We start from the raw sequence: 17,899 nt of genomic DNA on the forward strand, positions 1-17,899 counted from the left end.
GTCATATGTGAAAAGTCATTTCCTTTTGGATTAGTATTTACAGCTGTAGAGATGAGGCTAAAAGAACTGTCACAGGAGTCATGGCCAGGACTAGCTACCAGACTCGAAAATGTTCAGACTTGGGACTTTTACAGATATATAAAGTTTTATCTTCACCACATATAAAATTAAAGCACAAAGGGGCTGAATGTCTAGAAAAAGTGGTGATGGTCTTAATATAGTCCTGTAAGCATTGCTGTTTGTTTCAGTCAATTATACATATTTTTTTTTTTCCAAAATAAATAATCTGAGAATAAAGGTAAACAATATTCTAGACCAAAAGAAAAAATCAGGTTCCTTTGTAGAGTGGTCCCACTCAAAAACAATTAATTTTCATTAAATGTAAAGTTATCTTGGAGGATTGAAGAGTTACAGAACAAGGAATGTATGCCTGCAGGATGAGGAATGGCATCTAAAAAGCAGAGTTTCTCAGAACAAGTCACATTAGTCCACTACAATGTAGAAAGAAAATTTTCGGATGTAATTCTTGGCTATATAACTTTGGTAATAAGCAAAAAGCACAATAAATCAACATTATCTTATGTATGAGAAGAGCTCTGGCATCCAGTCTGAGACCTATATTTTATAGAAGATATTTGATCAGACAGTTCAGATAGAAACTGCAGATAAGAGTCAAAAACTTCATTTGAAGACTACAAAATAACTTTAAAGAAAGGTGCACAAAGAGTTCCATATGTTTAACTTCTCAGAAAGATGGACAAGTAAAGATTTATCTACAATGCATGAAGAGAATTGTCCGATTTAGGACAGAAAGGCTCAATGAGAAATACTAAGTGGATATTAAAATTTAAGTTGGGAATTGGGCAGACATTTCTGGAGGTGGAATGATTAACTGCTGGGAAAATTACCAGAGGAAGTGGTGGATCCTCTGTCTCCTGTTGCCTTCAGTTCTAGACCAGATTTGTTTCTGCAGCAAGCCTCAGCAGCAGAGCAGAGAATAATGTTTTATTTCTGATATGTATGTAGGAGATCTCACTGGAGGTTCTATTGACCCCCACTTCTCACTTTTAATCACTGTATCATCTTCAGTTTTAAGGAATAAAACATATTTTCAATGATATTAAAATAAAGTGTTAGTATTCTTAGAGATATGCATTATCTAATTTTACTATCTTGGGTTTATTATTTAATCCATAAACTTCAAAAAAGAATACCAGTTTGAGAAATCTTGGTACAGTTAATTTCGGATAACTGCTTCAGCTGGCTTCAAGGCAAACAAGACACTTTATGTTATTAAGTCTAATAGTAAACTTCGAGAAATCACAGATTGGTTTGCCTTCGGGTTTGTCATTACTATGATCCTATGTGCATCTGCAGTAAAATTTAATATAGGATACATTAGATCTGATACAGACTTGAATTTATTAGGAAACGTTGTAGAGTATAACTTTAAGAAAGTACAGACTAAATTGCTTGTTTCTACATGAATTTCCATTTAAAAATAATCATAACTTTGAAACTACCTCATTTGTTGTCTTCAAATGTGACTTTTTCACTTTGAAAATCTCCAAGCATGCCAGGCTGAATTTTCTGCTTTTGGCTGTTTAAGACTATATTCTGATTAATATTAAAGAAAACTTTGCCAATCAATAACTCAATATCTGCAATACCAAAAACAAATAAATTAAATATTTTGCAACACATTCACTGAAACCTGTGAACTATCATATTTTTAAGGCAAAATTATTTTTCCGTGGAACAAAAAATTGGTGAGTGGTATGCACCCATTTAGTGCCTGAGGACAAGGTGTGGGGGGGTGAAGTTAGGTGGCCCTATGGTCTGGTTATGAGTTGCTTTGGAGAAAGCCAAAAAGAAATACTTTAAACTCAGTTTATTTTAGGTCCCTGATCCCAATTTACTGATATTTCCTCCTGTCCTCCTCCAGCTCGTATTTAAGCCTTAGTTGCTTGTTGGTCAGAAAACTTTAGTTAACACTTCAGAGCAACATCGGGACATTTAAGGAGCTGCTTCTGAGGGGTGTTGTGGGGATGGGGGTACAAAGTTTTTCCTGTGACAAGCATTATGCAGAGAGTTGAACGAAACATTGCTAAAACACTCAGAAAAAAAGTCCATGAGGAAGTTTGAAGAGAATTCATTTGGTAGTTTTAAATTAATGGTGACTGTTTTTACAGTTTCATGGTCCAGAGTTCAAGATGTCTGTGTGCCAGAATCATGGTCAGGCTGGGAGCCAGAGTACAGCAAAGCTCTAGGTGCATGGTACATGAAAATGAAAATAGGGTTAATGGTACTTCTTTTTGAAATAAAATAGACAAAGCTACAAAGAGCTGATGGTCATACAACTTGCTTTTCTTTCATGTTCCAGGCCAAGTCTGACAGGCAGCATGAAACAGTCGGTATCTGATATTTTAGTCTGAATAGGTCTCCTTTAAAACCAAAGTTACACACTGTGCTGACGAACACATGGTAGTTGCGTACCTGTTTGAATACCAGCTTTGGGGTAGGGAGGAAATTTTGTTTTTCCCTGAAGAGTAGAAACTCACCTTTTAGTCCAGCTGTGCCTTTCTACTGTTCTCTCCATGGCATGTTTGCAGTGGAGAAAAAAATAGCTTTAACATCCTGGGAGAGCTGTGCTGCCAGTTACTGCAGAGGCAGTGGACAGGCTCAGGGGCAGCATGAGGACCATCATCCTGATGTCTTTTAGCTTCCTTGCAGAACTCCTTGTGCACTCCTTTTCCAGAGATAACAGCAGAGCTTCAAAAGCTGGTCCGGATCATAGTTAGCGGAAGCCAGTTGTGTGTTTTTATGTTCCTTATTTCATCTTAAAGTAGACTACATACAAACAACAGACTTCCAAAAAAGTTCCATGGATCATAAAGGTGTTTCTACAGTTTGACAGTGGTTTGATGATACTAGTGCACAAACAAAAGCTTTAACAAGGCAAAGTGCCATATTGGGTACTGTATTTCTCCATTTTTCATAAACAGTGCAGTATTAATATCAATGAAAAACTCCTGTGTGACTATTAGGAAACAAATAAGATTTAGTATGCGAAATGCCCTCTCTCCAGCTTCTGATAGTGAATAAGCTTCCTGTAGCTAGTATATGAAGTGGCACTGAGTAGTTACAGCCTGGCATGCATATAAATATTAGGTCCTCATAGGCAGCCTTGGGAAAGTGCTTCTCTTTAAGCCACCAAGAAAGCTACTGTAATACATTTATGGATAAAGCCACGTAACTCAGGACATCTTTTAAATCCTGACTGGCCACAGCACAAAGACAATAACTGTCTTTATAGTTGCTAACTAAACGTCTGGCACTGTTAATTGCTCTCTTCAGAGGTCCCATGACAGGGACATACCTGCAGGAGCAGCAATGGCCTGTGCTGTTTCCCTCAAAAGGCAGGGGCTGCCCCAGGTGAAAATATGACTGAAGATTGAGGGATATTCTCTAATACCATTTAATTTAGTAATGCAGGGGCTCTGGAGAAGTCTGTGGCCATAGTGTGTAGGCGGGATGTACAGGTAAAGGGAAGTCCAGAAAGCTAAGTTTAGATCATTAGGTATAGTGACTGTGTTGCACTCCATCAGCAGAGGGGAAATGTCAGAAAAGATAATATCCTAACTAGAAGACCAAGACAGTAACTCCGTCATGACCAGAGCACAGATAATAGAAGCTATAATGGATGGAGTGCAGTTCTGATTGTGGGTTTGGTGAAGAAATCAAGTGTGAGTCCATCACACTGTATGAGAAAAATGTTGGAGAAGGGAAAAGTATACACAGTATGCACCGAAGTAGTTATGAATAAACAGACTAACCTGACCAAATTTAGGTAGGCAGTGTGAATACCTTCTGTTTCAGCACCTTCTTGAGTATAAACCAAATGAATAACAGCAAGCAATGCAGGTGCAGCTGTTATTCTGCTACACCATTCCTGACGCACGTGCTGAGGGTAATCAACTTGCATCATATTATTAGAAATAATACATTCATCTTCACTTTCAGTTGTTATTCAGTAGGAGTGTTCCTGCTGGATTGTACTTTATTATCAGGTGTTCACTTTCGCCTCTTTTCATACTGAACTTCAGTAATATTACCTATGCAATACTTGAAGAGAGGCAGAAATGATAATTGAAACTATATTTTAAGCTATTTCAGTTAAAAGAAAAAAAAAAAAAAAGGAGAGTAAGGGCCTACAACAAAATTGTTCCTCCGTTCTTAACCAGAATCCCTAAGGGGAATTTAAAAAGACAAATCCTTTATAACATGAACAAATAGTGTTTTACAGAAGAAAAAAATCTTAATAAATAAATAAACTACAGAGTATTATGTCTCTCTCTGTAAGACACCCATAAACAAAATGCAATTTCTAGCATGAAATTAAACCTTGCAGGTGCTACAGGTAAATACTGTCTCAACAGAATTTATTTTCTATTCCCTATACGATGAGATAAAAATAAAATTAATTAGATCGGCTAGAAAAAGGAGAAATGGAAGAAAAATAAAGAATATGGTTTGAAAACTGGACAGAGGGAGTTTTAAGTCAGATTAATGTTCAGTCAAACCTAAAGAAGTTCAAAGCCGATTAGTTTTTAGCTGTTATTGTTGCCCATGGAGTTAAAATGTATTTACATGTGTATGTGAGCTTTTGACTATAAATATTTTTCTGTTATTTTGAAATTTGCTTTACATTGCACTGTGAAAGAGGAAAATAAACAAACCCAGACTTTTCACTGGAAATATTTTGTTTGGCTCTGCTTGCAAAGCATCTGATCTGACACGGTGTTGATTAAGATGAGTGAGTACCCTGCATGCAACTGATATTCATATCTTTTGAATTCTGAGCTTGAGCTACATTAGATGATAAACATTTTGACTGCAATGGAGACCCACCTGTTTTTACACCACTGTGAGTGAAAGTATAATGGGACCCAACATTTTAAAATCTATACTATTCAGGTAAATGTAGGTAGTGACAGGACAAGGGGTAACGGGTTAAAACTTAAACAGGGGAAGTTTAGATTGGATATAAGGAGGAAATTCTTTCCTGTTAGGGTGGTGAGGCACTGGAACAGGTTGCCCAGGGAGGTTGTGAATGCTCCATCCCTGGCAGTATTCAAGGCTAGGTTGGACAAAGACTTGGGTGCGATGGTTTAGTGTGAGGTGTCCCTGCCCATGGCAGGGGGGGTTGGAACTAGGTGGTCTTAAGGTCCTTTCCAACCCTAACTATTCTATGATTCTATGTAGGTCTTCTATCGGAGTTTTCCGAGTGCTTCCATGTCAACTTGAATTTGCTAGTTTTCCTCTTCCTTTGATGTCCTTTCTCCCTCTTTCTTCTCTGCATCCATATGTATGAATATTTTTTGTACTTATTATATTCTTTAATTAATAGAATAGCTTACGTTCTAGCAGAATAATGGGTACTACATATTCTTTGAAATGATGGAAATGGAAACCAGTTTTCAGTTAATATCTCACTGCCACCTACTGTGTACATTCAAAAACTGCACTGTGGGAAATGCATTGCATTTCAGCAATGTAAGATGACTCTTTTTCCCAGTGAATTTGCCCTAAAGTTGACGAAAAATTCCACTGAACTCTCAATAGGCTATGACATGTAAATTCTATTCTTGGTAGAGTAATCAGAATTTCTTAAACAGATAACAATGTCTGATGATACTCAATATTTTCCAGAAGGAAATAACATAAGATTTTAGTATTGCTTAGTTAGTTTGTATTCAGGCCAGGTGAAAAGTAGATGTGTACTTTGAGAGAAAAAGAGTACCTCACTTTGCTTATTCTTGCCCTAAATAGTAAAGCCTTTTATTTCTGAGTGGATATGTCAAAGCAAAAAAAGCCAGTGGCATTAAGATTCAGAAACTTGAGATAATTTGATATTTCTGTTAGTTGAGGGAGTATTCTTTGATTCTTTTAACTCAGCTTTCATCTCAGTAGCTGATGTCTGGTGTATACAAACATCAAGTAAACACAACATTATTTGTTGTTTGAGATATAATAATTTACCCAGAGATGTGTAATTATTAAGTTGAAAATAAAGTATCAGGATTCTGGGCCTCAGGAACTGAATATGGTATCATGCAGGATAGTTTTGCACTAACAGTGCTTTTGCAATGATTTGTATAGAAATTACAAAGTTTTACTCAAGACAGAAATTTCCCTGATTTTCATCAGGAAAGCTGACATCAAATAGACAAGAATGTGTGAAAAACATCAGACTGCATTTACATAAGGGAACTCATTTTCTTAGTCTATTATTAATTTCAGTAGGCTGAGAATACATATAGTTTTTACCGTTAGCTGTTAGTATTGCACCAAAAAGTACAAAAGAAGACCAGTAAACTTGCAAATTCCAGCACTTCAAAGCTGAAGAAGTGCTTTCATTTGCTTCTTCTTCATATCAGTTGTGAGAAATTCTGTAATTACGGCATGCTTTTTTCCCTGTTTTTATTCAGTAATTGTTCTAAGACCTCATTTGCTCAACATTATTCAACCTTTGCAAACAAAGAAAGAATGATAAAATAATTCATTACTTTTCTTTGATCTCTGTTGTTACTATGTTTCTGTGCTTTGCAAACATTAATTAACCCACCTTTACAACTTCTGGTATTTTGGGAGTTGAAATGGTATTGGGGGCAGCTGATGTACTCTATGTGATTATACCATCACTTCTGCTGTCTTCAGAGGCAAAAATGTGTTTGCAGAACTTCTTCAAATTACATCAGAAATTTACCCAGGAAAACGAGGACCTGGTTTCTGTCGCATCTCCTTGGCCCTTTCTGTCGCATCTCCTCAACCTTATTACTTCTTTGCCAGCGTCACCATCCAGGTCCCAATGTCTTTCACTCCCTGTCCAAAATGTTCTTTTACTATGGACAATTTCCCCCAAGTCCCATTCCTCCTTCACCTAACATTGAGCATAGCCAATTTCAGCCTTAATTTAATGGTGTTAAAAAATTCCATGCAAACTAACTCAGGAAAGCTGTGGTAACATTGGTAGAGATGCCCACAGCATGATATTTTCTAAGTTGTTAAAGCTCTTTGCATCCTCTTCCTGTGGGCCACTTGTCAGTGCTGGTTCATAAACCATGCTTTAGGAAGAAGTTGACTTTGTAGAACTGGGGAACTTTTTTTCTCTCATTGAGTGTGTGCTCATAAGATTTCTGAGCAATTTGTACATTTCTCTGGAAGTTTCACTATCCAAAATTTTAAACCTGACTGAAAGCCCCAGGAAATAAATGGCCTCTGGGGAGTAATTTCTGGACTGAATCTTTTTTTTGGTTGGTTGTTGGATTTTTTTGCGGTCACTGTTTATGTGTAGTTTGATGTGTGGTGTAAATGGGGAGTAAATGATGAAGCATTCGTGGGTCTGAGTAGTATAGAAGCTGTCCTGCCAGAGAGGGCTCCTACAGCAGCTTCCATCTGCCATCTTTCTCCTGAGTTGATCTAGCTAGTTAATCATTGAGTATCTCTGTCATCTCTCCAGTGCTATCCTTAGTTCCCTGGTGTCTCCTATCCTTCAGTGATGTGACTTGAGTGTAATAACTTTTTTATTTTACCATGCAGATGGGATTCTGCCGCATGCAGGGCCTATGGTAGAACTGCAGCCACAGACTGATGTACAAGTGTACAACACTTTTAGCTCCTAAAACGACAAATGGAAGGGAAGAAAATATTAAAAGATGTATTTAGCAAGGAACCATGCCATTATCCCAGGAACCATGGTGCCTTCACTGCTTGCAATGAAAGTTCTGCATATGAAAATCCAGGGAAGGGGCAGGACATCTAAGCCTCATTATTCAGTAATCATCACTAGAAGAGAAAAATGCTTTAAATAAAGAAGGGGGTATTAAACATTCTGATGTCTCTAAGGTAATAATTTGTGTGTAAGAACACCTAAAATTTTTGAGGTGATTGCACTATGAAATAAAGCTGCAAATAGTTTTTGCCTTTTTTTTCCTGGATGAAATGTTTTAAGTTTAAATCCTTGCTGCCCTCGTGTGGATGTATACTGTGTTTTCTCCATCTGCTGAAATTTGCAATGGACAGATTTTGTTAGAAGAGCAGTATATACAGCACTGTTTATACAGCAAGTGAAGGACATTTCAGATTCTGAACTGATGCTGTCAGTCTGAGCCAAGGTTCTCAAGCAATGTAGCTGGGAGTCCCTGTGAATACATTTGCTGCATTTTAGTTCTGGATAAGCAGGGGTGTCTTGAGTGTTAGGAATCTGTTGCCCAAGCTCTGTCTGGAGAAAGCTGCCTTTGCATCTGACAGAAGGTGATGAAGGCTCCTTCTGAACCAGGTAATACATATCCTGAAGGGACCAGGTGGATCCATCCAGAAGGAGCATGCAGTATTTCCAAACACATTCATACTCAGGGTATGAGACAACCGTCAAACTGAGCCCAAGTCTCTAATATACCAGCACACAGCAGCTGTAGGAGCAACACTGGTCAAATGGTACAAAAACAACAAAAAAGGAAGAATAATAATCCATCAAGAGCCAAGTTAAATAATTATTTTTGTAGCTGTTACTCTTGTCTACAGACTATTGCTGTGTATATTATCATGATGTTTTTTCAGGAGTTCATGTTGAAACTGCATTATTACCTATATGTTACCATACCATTACCTATATGTAATCATGCCCTCAGAAGTTGTGGTACATTGTTCAATAATGAGAAGATTTCATAGCATACTGTATTACTTGCCCACTCATCTGTCAGAACCAAGTGATCCAAATAAAAGTTTAATGAATAACACTGTAAAGATACCAAAAATTGTGATAAGTTACTTAGAAAATTAGGATTAACTCATTGGTAATTTCTGAAACAAATAGGAAAACTGAATTTTATAATATTGCAATAAAGGGTTCGAATGAATGGCTTTGCCAGTCTTGCTTATGTAAAGTAACCTGTGCAGAAATATGAGGTACAGAATGATAAATAAGCTTTTAAGGTTTTTATCTGCTGGATAATTGAACACTGAATCCAGCTAAGTTTCAGGTCTTTCTTAGGCCCTATACATTACAATGTATGAACACAACTTTACAGCATCTCAGAGTCCTGCTGCTTCCTATGGAGAGAAGGGCTTGGGGTCAGGGCTCTTGCTGTCTGGAGCATTGCGCATGTTGAGGTATGGGGGAGGCCATGCAAGGCTCCCTGCAGATGAGGTTCTCCACATCCAGCCCATGTCACAGAGCAGAGGAAGCCGCTGCCATCTCATCCCCAGGGCAGCATCTCCTCCATTGCCTATTCTCACCCCACTGTCCTCCAGCCGGGGAACTGGAAGAGTTTGGCTCCCAGATCCTCTCTGAGGATCTACTTTCTGTGTCATAAACATCTTATTCTTCAAAAGACATCTGTAGCAAGATATTCAGAAGTTACTTCTGTTCACTGTGCTTCTGCTGACAAAATAAGAACTGTAATTGAAATCTGTATTTAATTAAAATTCTCAGGAGTGTGGACTTCAGGAGCATACTTTGAACTCTCTAATCTTTACAGTCACTTTTTTCTTACTAATCTCTAATCTCTGATGCATTCTCGTAACAATATAGGAACCAATGGTTAGCCAAGAATACCTTTTATATTCAGTTTTCTGGTTAAAATAACAGTTGGAATTTAGGACTCAGCATTGCCAGCCATCTGGATTTTCTCTGTGTGGTTTAATATTGTCCTGAAAATAATGAAACTTATTCTGTACAACAGGGGACTTGGAAATATAGTGAGCAGCCAAAATACTCAGTCACAAGAGAACAAATTACCAGATATCAACAGCTTGGTGGTGCTGCCTCAGGTTACTACTCCATGGCATGTGTAAAAGAAGGTAATTTGTCTTTGGTGAGCCTTGGGGCAAAAGTAGGTACAGGGACAATTGCTGTAGAGCAGCAGATGCACCATAATGTGTTCATAGCACAATGACATGTCAAATCTTTGAGTCCAGTTCATGTCTATTTTAAGGATATTGTATGGGGGTTTTGGCTATTTGATTTGATGCTTGTGTTACAGAAGCTATTTTGTAAAGCCTAGACAAAGATACCAAGTGGGTTGTGGGCCATTTTATTTGTGCATCTCAATGTTTTTAAGGAAAAATAATAGGATCTTTCACTACCTCAAACTTACAGTAAAGAAGTTACTCTTTCTGAGTTCTCTGGAGGAGGTTGTAGAGAAAACTAAATGGGCAGTGAGTGGAGTTTGTACGGTGAAAAACCTCAGAAAGTAAGATCATTGAGCAAACCTCCAGTAAAGCTCTGACTGATTCTGTTGGTCTTCTGACAATCAATTGACCAGCAGCATTGGTTACTCATTTCAAATTGTTTCTCCTCATCTACTCCTTTCTCAGTAAGTATTTTGAAGTTTTGGGTTAAAAAATAGGATATTTAAAGTGCAAGTTAGAATTCAGTGTTGAATTATACATTCATCCCAGTTCTCTGCCTTAAAGTGTCCCAAATTGAATCATATAAGGAAAAAAAAAAAAGAAAAAAAAGAGAGAAAATAATGGAAATCTCTATAATTGAAACCATCTTGTTGTAATGCTATTTTGTGTCAAGTATTCCTTCCTTCTGACCTCATTACGTGTGCCTATTCATTAGATACAGTGTTACTAAAGAGTTTTAACTTAAAAGCTGCTTTGATTAATGATTGGTTAGACTGAGGTTTTACTGTGTAGGATTAACTAGATTTAAAAATGGCAAAATGCCATAGTAGCATTAATTCCAGACTTTAATGAGAAGCAGAAGTAAACTCCAAGGACCCTTATGATTTTAATATGGACTAAACTCATGTGCTCGTTACCTCAATGTCCTGTCCTATTCTATATACAAGTATTCCATTAATTCCTAGCAAGTTGTAGCCTGGATGGCATATTACAGATATATAATCTGAAATATATTACCCTACATTTTTAATTAATCATGATTTTTGATACTTTTAGAATCTGATTTATTCAGTACTATTATCAAATAGAGATAAATGCTTCATGCTGATTTGGGCTTTTTAATTAAGAAACAATATGGAAGTAAGAGGAAGCCAATCTGGCAAACATTTCCCCCAGTTAATAATGTACTGAAAATGTAGATGAAAAATGCATTTTCACATTTTTATATTGTCTGCTACTTGAATTTCCTTTCACTGTCTTCTTATGTTCATTTAGTTCTCCTGAAAGTTTATGAAGTTAGCAGCTCTAGAGATTAATAATCTTATTTTTTTACCATTGATCACATATTTCAATATATGATACTGCCAAGAAAGCTCATGCTGTTCTCACTCCAGACAGCATTCAGTCATCTCTTTAAATCCTACTAGACTCACTAGTATTTAAGCATATATTTAAAAGGTAATGCATTACTGAATAAGGGCCTTTGTATTTGAGATTTGCAAAAGATGCGGATTTATTGTTGAAACTGAACAGAAAGAAAACATTTCCCATCCCAGGAGCCTGAGAATTTTTTTTCTGTGCATTGATCCTGATTTCCCAGTTTTGGTTATTTTTCAGTGAACTTCTGATAGTAAGAAGTGTGTAAGGAAATTTTTGTTTCCGCACAGTAATGTGCTGTGAGAATTAGGCAGAGTGCACTAAGAAGCAGTAACAACAGTTATTCGCAGAGGCAGCACTGTTTCGGCCAAAGCATGTAGGATGACATCCAACCAAATACGTGGTCTGTAATGCTTGATTTCTTATTGAAATCACGGATGTATTGGACTTGACTTAAATAGGATTACTCACTCAAGCAAGTTTACGCAAGGGTCTAAGGCATGTATCCAGCTTTCAGTGAGTTAGGAGTGTATGTACTTGCTTGGCTCCGGGCCCGAGGCACTTGCATAACGTTGCTTGCATGAGTTACTCTGCCGAAAGTGAGACCTACATCAACATGGTTACTCATACCAGTGAAATGTGCCTGTAGAAAAGTGATGACAGCTGGGGATCCTGCTTCCTCTTGTATCACATTGAAAACTTCTGTTTTCACAGATGATCAAAGCTCATTAGCCAGGATTACCTTTGCATTCCCCATTGATAATATCTATGCCACTGAGTTTTTCAGCTACAGTCTAATGTCACTTCTGTATTCTTTACTTAGTTGTCTCATTGATACTATTTGCTTTTCCTTTTTTTTTAGGGAGAAGGCCAACCAAAACAAAGGACAAGAAAAAGAAGAAAAAGAACTTAATGGAAAGAGCTCAGAAGCAGCACAGCATCTTTTTAGCAACAGATAAAACAAGCCAGTAAAGACTTGATTTTCTTTAATATATTTTTTTTTTGCAAAGCGCACAAAAGCTGCTATATGCTCCTGCCCATGGATGCACTACGATTCAGCTGCTTTGACAGTATTGGTGGCAAATACCTTGTGAAAAAGTAAAAAAATCCACAAGCTTCTTTGTTTTATTTATATTTTTTTTATTTTATTTTTTCTTGTCATTTTTGACCTGAAGACTTCAAGGTCAGGAGCTCACTGAGTTGAGTCAGTGGAAGTGGTGCTGAAGGGCATCAGAGATTTTGTCCTGGGGGCACGGTCAACATGCTGACATGGAATGGAAGCAGGAAAGAAACCTATATATCACCATTAGGCGGACTTGCGCATATTTAAATAAAAAAAAGAAGGAAGTCTTGAAGGTGTAGGTACTATTGCATTTATGGCTCTTGTTTCCTATATTTGAACATTTCAAGAGTAAATAGATATGACTTACCTACTTAGTGTTAATGTACACTGTTCTCAGCACCTGCTACATTGAAACAGTTGTATAATAAAAGTGCTTTAAGACAACATAACATGAGAATTACTGCTTAGACTTACAGAAGCACAACAGACTCTATGTGTACATATTACTCTGGCTACATATAAATGAACATATTTACTGTACATCTATGCATTTTTATGTATAATACTTTATACATGTTTAAAGTTATGTCCTGTTGGTCCTAGTAATATACTTTAATCCAGTAAATGTTTACTTTTTACTATGTTTTAAGTATCTTCTCATATTTCTCAACAGTTATAAACTGGATTTTCTTTCGAATTTGCAAAGCACATTCAGATGGCTAAACTACCTTGTAGTGACCCTCTCAGAGTGTCAGCTCTGAAGTAGACGTGCCAGACTAGTAAACAGCAAATCTTTTCCACTCTTCTGTTCTCCTATCTCAGTCCTGGTGTTTTTGTCTCAGAAAAAGAAGTGTAACTTTTTTTAAGATGAGGCACTATGACAGTAGATGTTTTGAGTGTCAGGAGAGAAATTATATGGGAATTTCTTGGTATCTGAGATTGTATGTGTAGGGTTTTTTTCAAATATAATGCACAATGTTTTATTTCTTCTAGTCCTCAGCCAGTCAGATACAGCAAACAAATACCTGAATAGGGGAAAAACACAAGAAACAGCTATGTGAGTTCAGTCATTCAAAAGCATAGCAAACACCAGTGTCCCAGTATTGCCAGTTATCTGTAGAAGTTCAGCAACTTTAATCTGCATCTGGTGTTTGTTTAGGTTTGGGAGGGAGAGGTGGAGACAATTTTCTTTGTACAAAGTCAAAATGACTCAGGATGTGTAATGTGGTTATCTAGCTTTATTGGACTTGCATTCAAAGAAGGTTTTGAGTACCTGCTGGGAAAAGCCCACACTAAAATGGCTGTCATTTATGCTGTCAGATATGTTGTTCCTGTTCTAGGGCTAAAACTTGCATTTGACCTACACAAAGCAAAGAAAAAGTAAAGCTGGCCCCAGAACCTTACAAAACTCTTCTTGGTATACACTTCAGAAAAATCCCACAAGTCTCAGTTTTATGGGTTATATGCTTCACATTTAAACTAGGGAACTACAGCAACTATAAGCACAACTATATTCTTATTTAGCTAGAACAAGTGTTGCTATGAAAATGTGCAGTGGTTAGGCATGTATGAATGTTCCATGAAGACGCTTGTGGACTTTCACTTAGCCATCTTTCATTTAGAATATGTTCATATTTAACTAGAACATAATAATGTTAAGGACAGTAAAATTGTTCTGTTCCTGGGCTGCTATTTTGGACCTTAAATGCTCACTTACAAAAAAAAAAAAAAAAGACAGTAAGAACTGTAGCTGCCTGTTCGCTTATTGGTCATCAAATTTGGCTGTAAATTCAGTGAATGCCCTCATACAATCCTTCTAGTAGTGGTTACAAGTGTTGTATTAGGCATGTCATAAAAAGAATGCTACAAAATACAATAAAATTATGTCACAAGATTCTGAGTAAATATTTTTGGTCCTTGTTAATTCAAAGATCATATTCCTTTAGATAAGCAAATGTGCATAAGAATTAGAGTAGGTGTGTGGATGCAGATTTTCTCCCATGGGAGTGGAAAATTTGAGGGTTTTCCAAACATCTGTTTTGTTGATACTTACAACATGTTTGAAAAAGCACTGTACATTCGATATACATTGATTTCTTTTGTTCCAGTCACCTTTGTTAAAGAGTTTCCTTCAGAGTGTAGATACAAGCAAGTCACCTCTAGCAAGTGCCCTCATGTGTAGTTTCTTCTTTGTCCTAGACATCTGTTTTCATCCTGGCTTTGCGTGGTGTGTCCTATCAGTATATTCATAGCACCGGTGGTTTTGTAGGATCATACTTCTGAGGTTAGAAAGGACCATTTGGACATAGGAAAAGGTTCTTAACTGAGAGGGTGATTGGTCACTGGAACAGGCTCTGCAGGGAAATGGTCACTACACCGAGTTCAGGGAGCATCTGGACAATGCTCTTAGTCATATGGTTTAGTTTTAGGTAGTCGTGTGAGGAGCAGGGAGTTGGACTTGATGATCCTTATGGGTCCTTTCTAATTTTAGATACTCTATGATTCTGTGATGTCGGGAGATGATCATCTAGTCCAAATTTTTGCTTGACAATGGATTAACCTTGAAGTTATATCAAATCTGCTACTGTTTCAGGATCTTCAAACAGATACTGTTACTTGGTAAAGTGAAGATCCTGTTTTCAAAGCTGGATATCATGAAAACACCCTGCACCCACTCTGCCTCTTATTTCTTTTAAATGTGACCTTGTTAAGGTCTTACGTCTTTTTTGGTAAGCAGCTGACCAGGTAGAGATGCCACCTTTTTCTCCTTTGACAGCTGACATTTGTTTTTTGTTTCTCTCAAGCAGTGGAATAATACAGAGCAGTGGCATTTCTGTGTTCACAAGATTTATATAACCCTAGTTTAATGATCAGCTATTGGAAATCTGTTTAAAAAAAGAAAAGATTCAGGTTAGTAGGATAAAAAACTTTCCATGCTGTTGGTTAATCATTGGTTAAACAACTGTTACATTGCTATGATGGACAAAGACTTCTCTTTGGAAATTGTATGTTCCTTCATATCTTAGCACTTGTCCCAGAAGACACAATTGCATAATCCCACTCTGCATTTAGGATCTCTCTGTTCTCAGTATACTTCACCTTATCCTGACCACCCAGCATCTCTCTCTTTAAATTAAATAAATGAATCACCCCCAAAACCCAGCTATAAGTTTAAAACAATTATTTAGCGGCTGACTGGTCTTTACTGCATCTCAGGTGTTCTTGCTGGTAAGAAATTATTGTTACATGTCTGTTTACTTATTCCTGGGGAGAGGAGGGGGGAAACAATCGCATTCCACATTACAGCAATGCAAAACTTCCCTATTACTAATCTCAGTACTAGGAAGTTGTTTATACCTATGTGCTTGACATAGTGATGTCTATGAAAGGAAAGTGGATACTTTGACAACTTATATGTTGTGCAAGCATGCTTTTATTAGTATGCTCCCTTTATTAGTATGAGTTTTTATTACAGAAAACTGCAGAGCAGAAAAAGAAATTAGATTTTCATTTGAGTCAGCTAAAAGTAAAGCAAAAATCAATTAAATGCCATGTTCACTTTATTTTTTCTTTTTAATGAAAATAAAAAATGTTAGTAAAAAATCTTGATTGAAAGCTTATAAAGCTTACAAATGGAGAAGAATTTTTCAGACAGATTAAGATCAAAGTTAGTGTTTCAACTTTGTTATGCTGATGAAATAGAATATAGAATCAAAATAAGTGCCATGTTTTTAAGTGGGTGATGCTACTGAAGACTGATGCTACCAGACACTTACCAGAGGGTATGAGATATTTTTTAATTCAAGCTGCACATCTCTTTTCCTTCACCACCAAAATGTATTCGTCTCTTGACACTAGTTCACTTTCACTTCCAATGGTGTACGCCAGCATAAATTCCAGTAAAATTTAGACTGATATTATTTTGGCCTGACACCAACAAGAACAAAATGTACCCTTCTGAGAGTGCAACCCACAAACCGCTGTCGGCTTTTTGTTTAGTGTTTTACCAAAAGCTCTGCGCTGAACCTGGCTTTGTTTCCTTCATGAGAAGCCTCTATCCAGGAGCAAGGAAGGGACATAAACTCTGAAAGTGTTAGAACAGCCTGATCTGGAGAGATCAGGGAGATCACTGAGAAGAGGACAGTGTTTGAAGTACAGCTCCTCTCAGGAGTGAAAAATGCCATAAAGAAACTAGGACTAGAAAAAGCATACAAACTGAGCCCAGCCTTTAGCCTGTTGTCTAACTCTTCTAAGACCTCAACTGTTGTTTGGGTTTTTTTAATGCAAACTATCTCTGTTTATGACTAATGAATATATGTCCTCAACCCCACTGCAGTTGGATCCTTCCTTAAACTGTCCAGTAGTGTATCTGTAGTCATGTCAGCTGTGAAAGAGCTACCCAGCATACTTGTTTTCAAATTGTGTCGTCAGTGACACTCATGTAATCTTGTTGATTTTAACTGGGCAGTACCAATGAAACTAACTAATAGCTCACAGACCACAAATGAATAAACACTGAAACTGAGATGGTTTTGTTTTTCCCCAGTCACTTTTTGAAACAGAAATTCAACTCAAGAGGACAAACAGAGAATATGTCTTGGCTTGCAACTATGTCTTAGCTTCCCTGATTTTAAGGGGGCTTTATGGGAAAGATAAAAGTTGTGGTGGGTTTTTTTTTAACCCTAAAGTCCTCTTTTTATCAGAAACTGTCAAGAGATTATGTTTGCTTTCTCTTTCTGAGTGGACTTGGAGGTATTTGTTGCCATCTACAGAAGCTAAGGCCCTTCTGCAGGGGGACTCCTGATCTTTGCTCCAGGATTGATTTGGTCTTCTATTTAGTTGCTGTCTGGTGATAAACACAAAAAATCTCAGGGACATGGAGAGACAGGATTTCTCTGTCACAGTTTGGTACTCTCCTTTCATCCTTGTGCTCCTTGTTATGTTGTGGCCTGGCTTCGGCAGGAGCAGTGAACAGCCCTTCTACCACAAACATCTTCTAGTCTACTTATTCTCTTGGCTACAGCATGTGGATTCAAACTCTAAGGCTAATCCTAGTAATTTATTTTTCTCACTAGAGAGTTAAATAGATCAAATATTTTCTCACTAGAGAGTTAAATAGAAGTTCATAGATCTGATACTATACAGATGATGTATGAGAGAAATAGGTAAGTATGTATCCTGTCACATCCATCATCTAAACCAGGAATAGGTAAGTATATAGGCAAGTATAATGACCATCCCTGATCCAATGATTGCAGCTACTGAGGGAGTATGAGATGAATGAACTGCAGACAATGGCTCATGCTCACCTTACACAGCATTGCCCGTTGCCACTGTTGGAGGCAGAATATTGAACTGTTGGTTTGCCTCATTAGAGCCTGTTTTTAGATTTTTATATAAAAGTTTAGATTACAGTTTTTCTACCTTTTTTTTTCTTCATCATGCGTTCATCGTGAATTTGTACGTTCACATCAGTTCAATCCCAGTTCAATGAGATTGTTCAGAATCAAAGTCTTTGATCAACTTTGGTAGGACAGTTGATAA

At 37.2% G+C, this 17,899-nt stretch overlaps 1 protein-coding gene across 2 annotated transcripts in view; it reads left to right on the forward strand.

Moving 5' to 3' along the window:
- The window catches only part of RSPO2 (R-spondin 2), a 107,855-nt gene extending 93,595 nt beyond the window's left edge, over positions 1-14,260 (forward strand). Inside the window, exon 6 of one of the 2 annotated variants that reach the window (XM_062627176.1) lies at positions 12,155-12,278. Coding sequence is in view for 1 of the 2 variants with exons in the window: in XM_062627175.1 (XP_062483159.1) it covers positions 12,155-12,264 (110 nt within the window). In the remaining variant the exon portion in view is untranslated. Of the gene's footprint in view, positions 1-12,154 lie in introns of both variants that reach the window. The other variant, XM_062627175.1, reaches the window with a different exon arrangement.
- The last annotated feature ends 3,639 nt before the right edge of the window (positions 14,261-17,899 follow it).

Source organism: Pezoporus occidentalis, unplaced genomic scaffold (assembly GCF_034315485.1).
Source record: "Pezoporus occidentalis ecotype Australia unplaced genomic scaffold, CSIRO_AGI_Poc_V1 ctg3, whole genome shotgun sequence".
Lineage (NCBI taxonomy): Eukaryota > Metazoa > Chordata > Aves > Psittaciformes > Psittacidae > Pezoporus > Pezoporus occidentalis.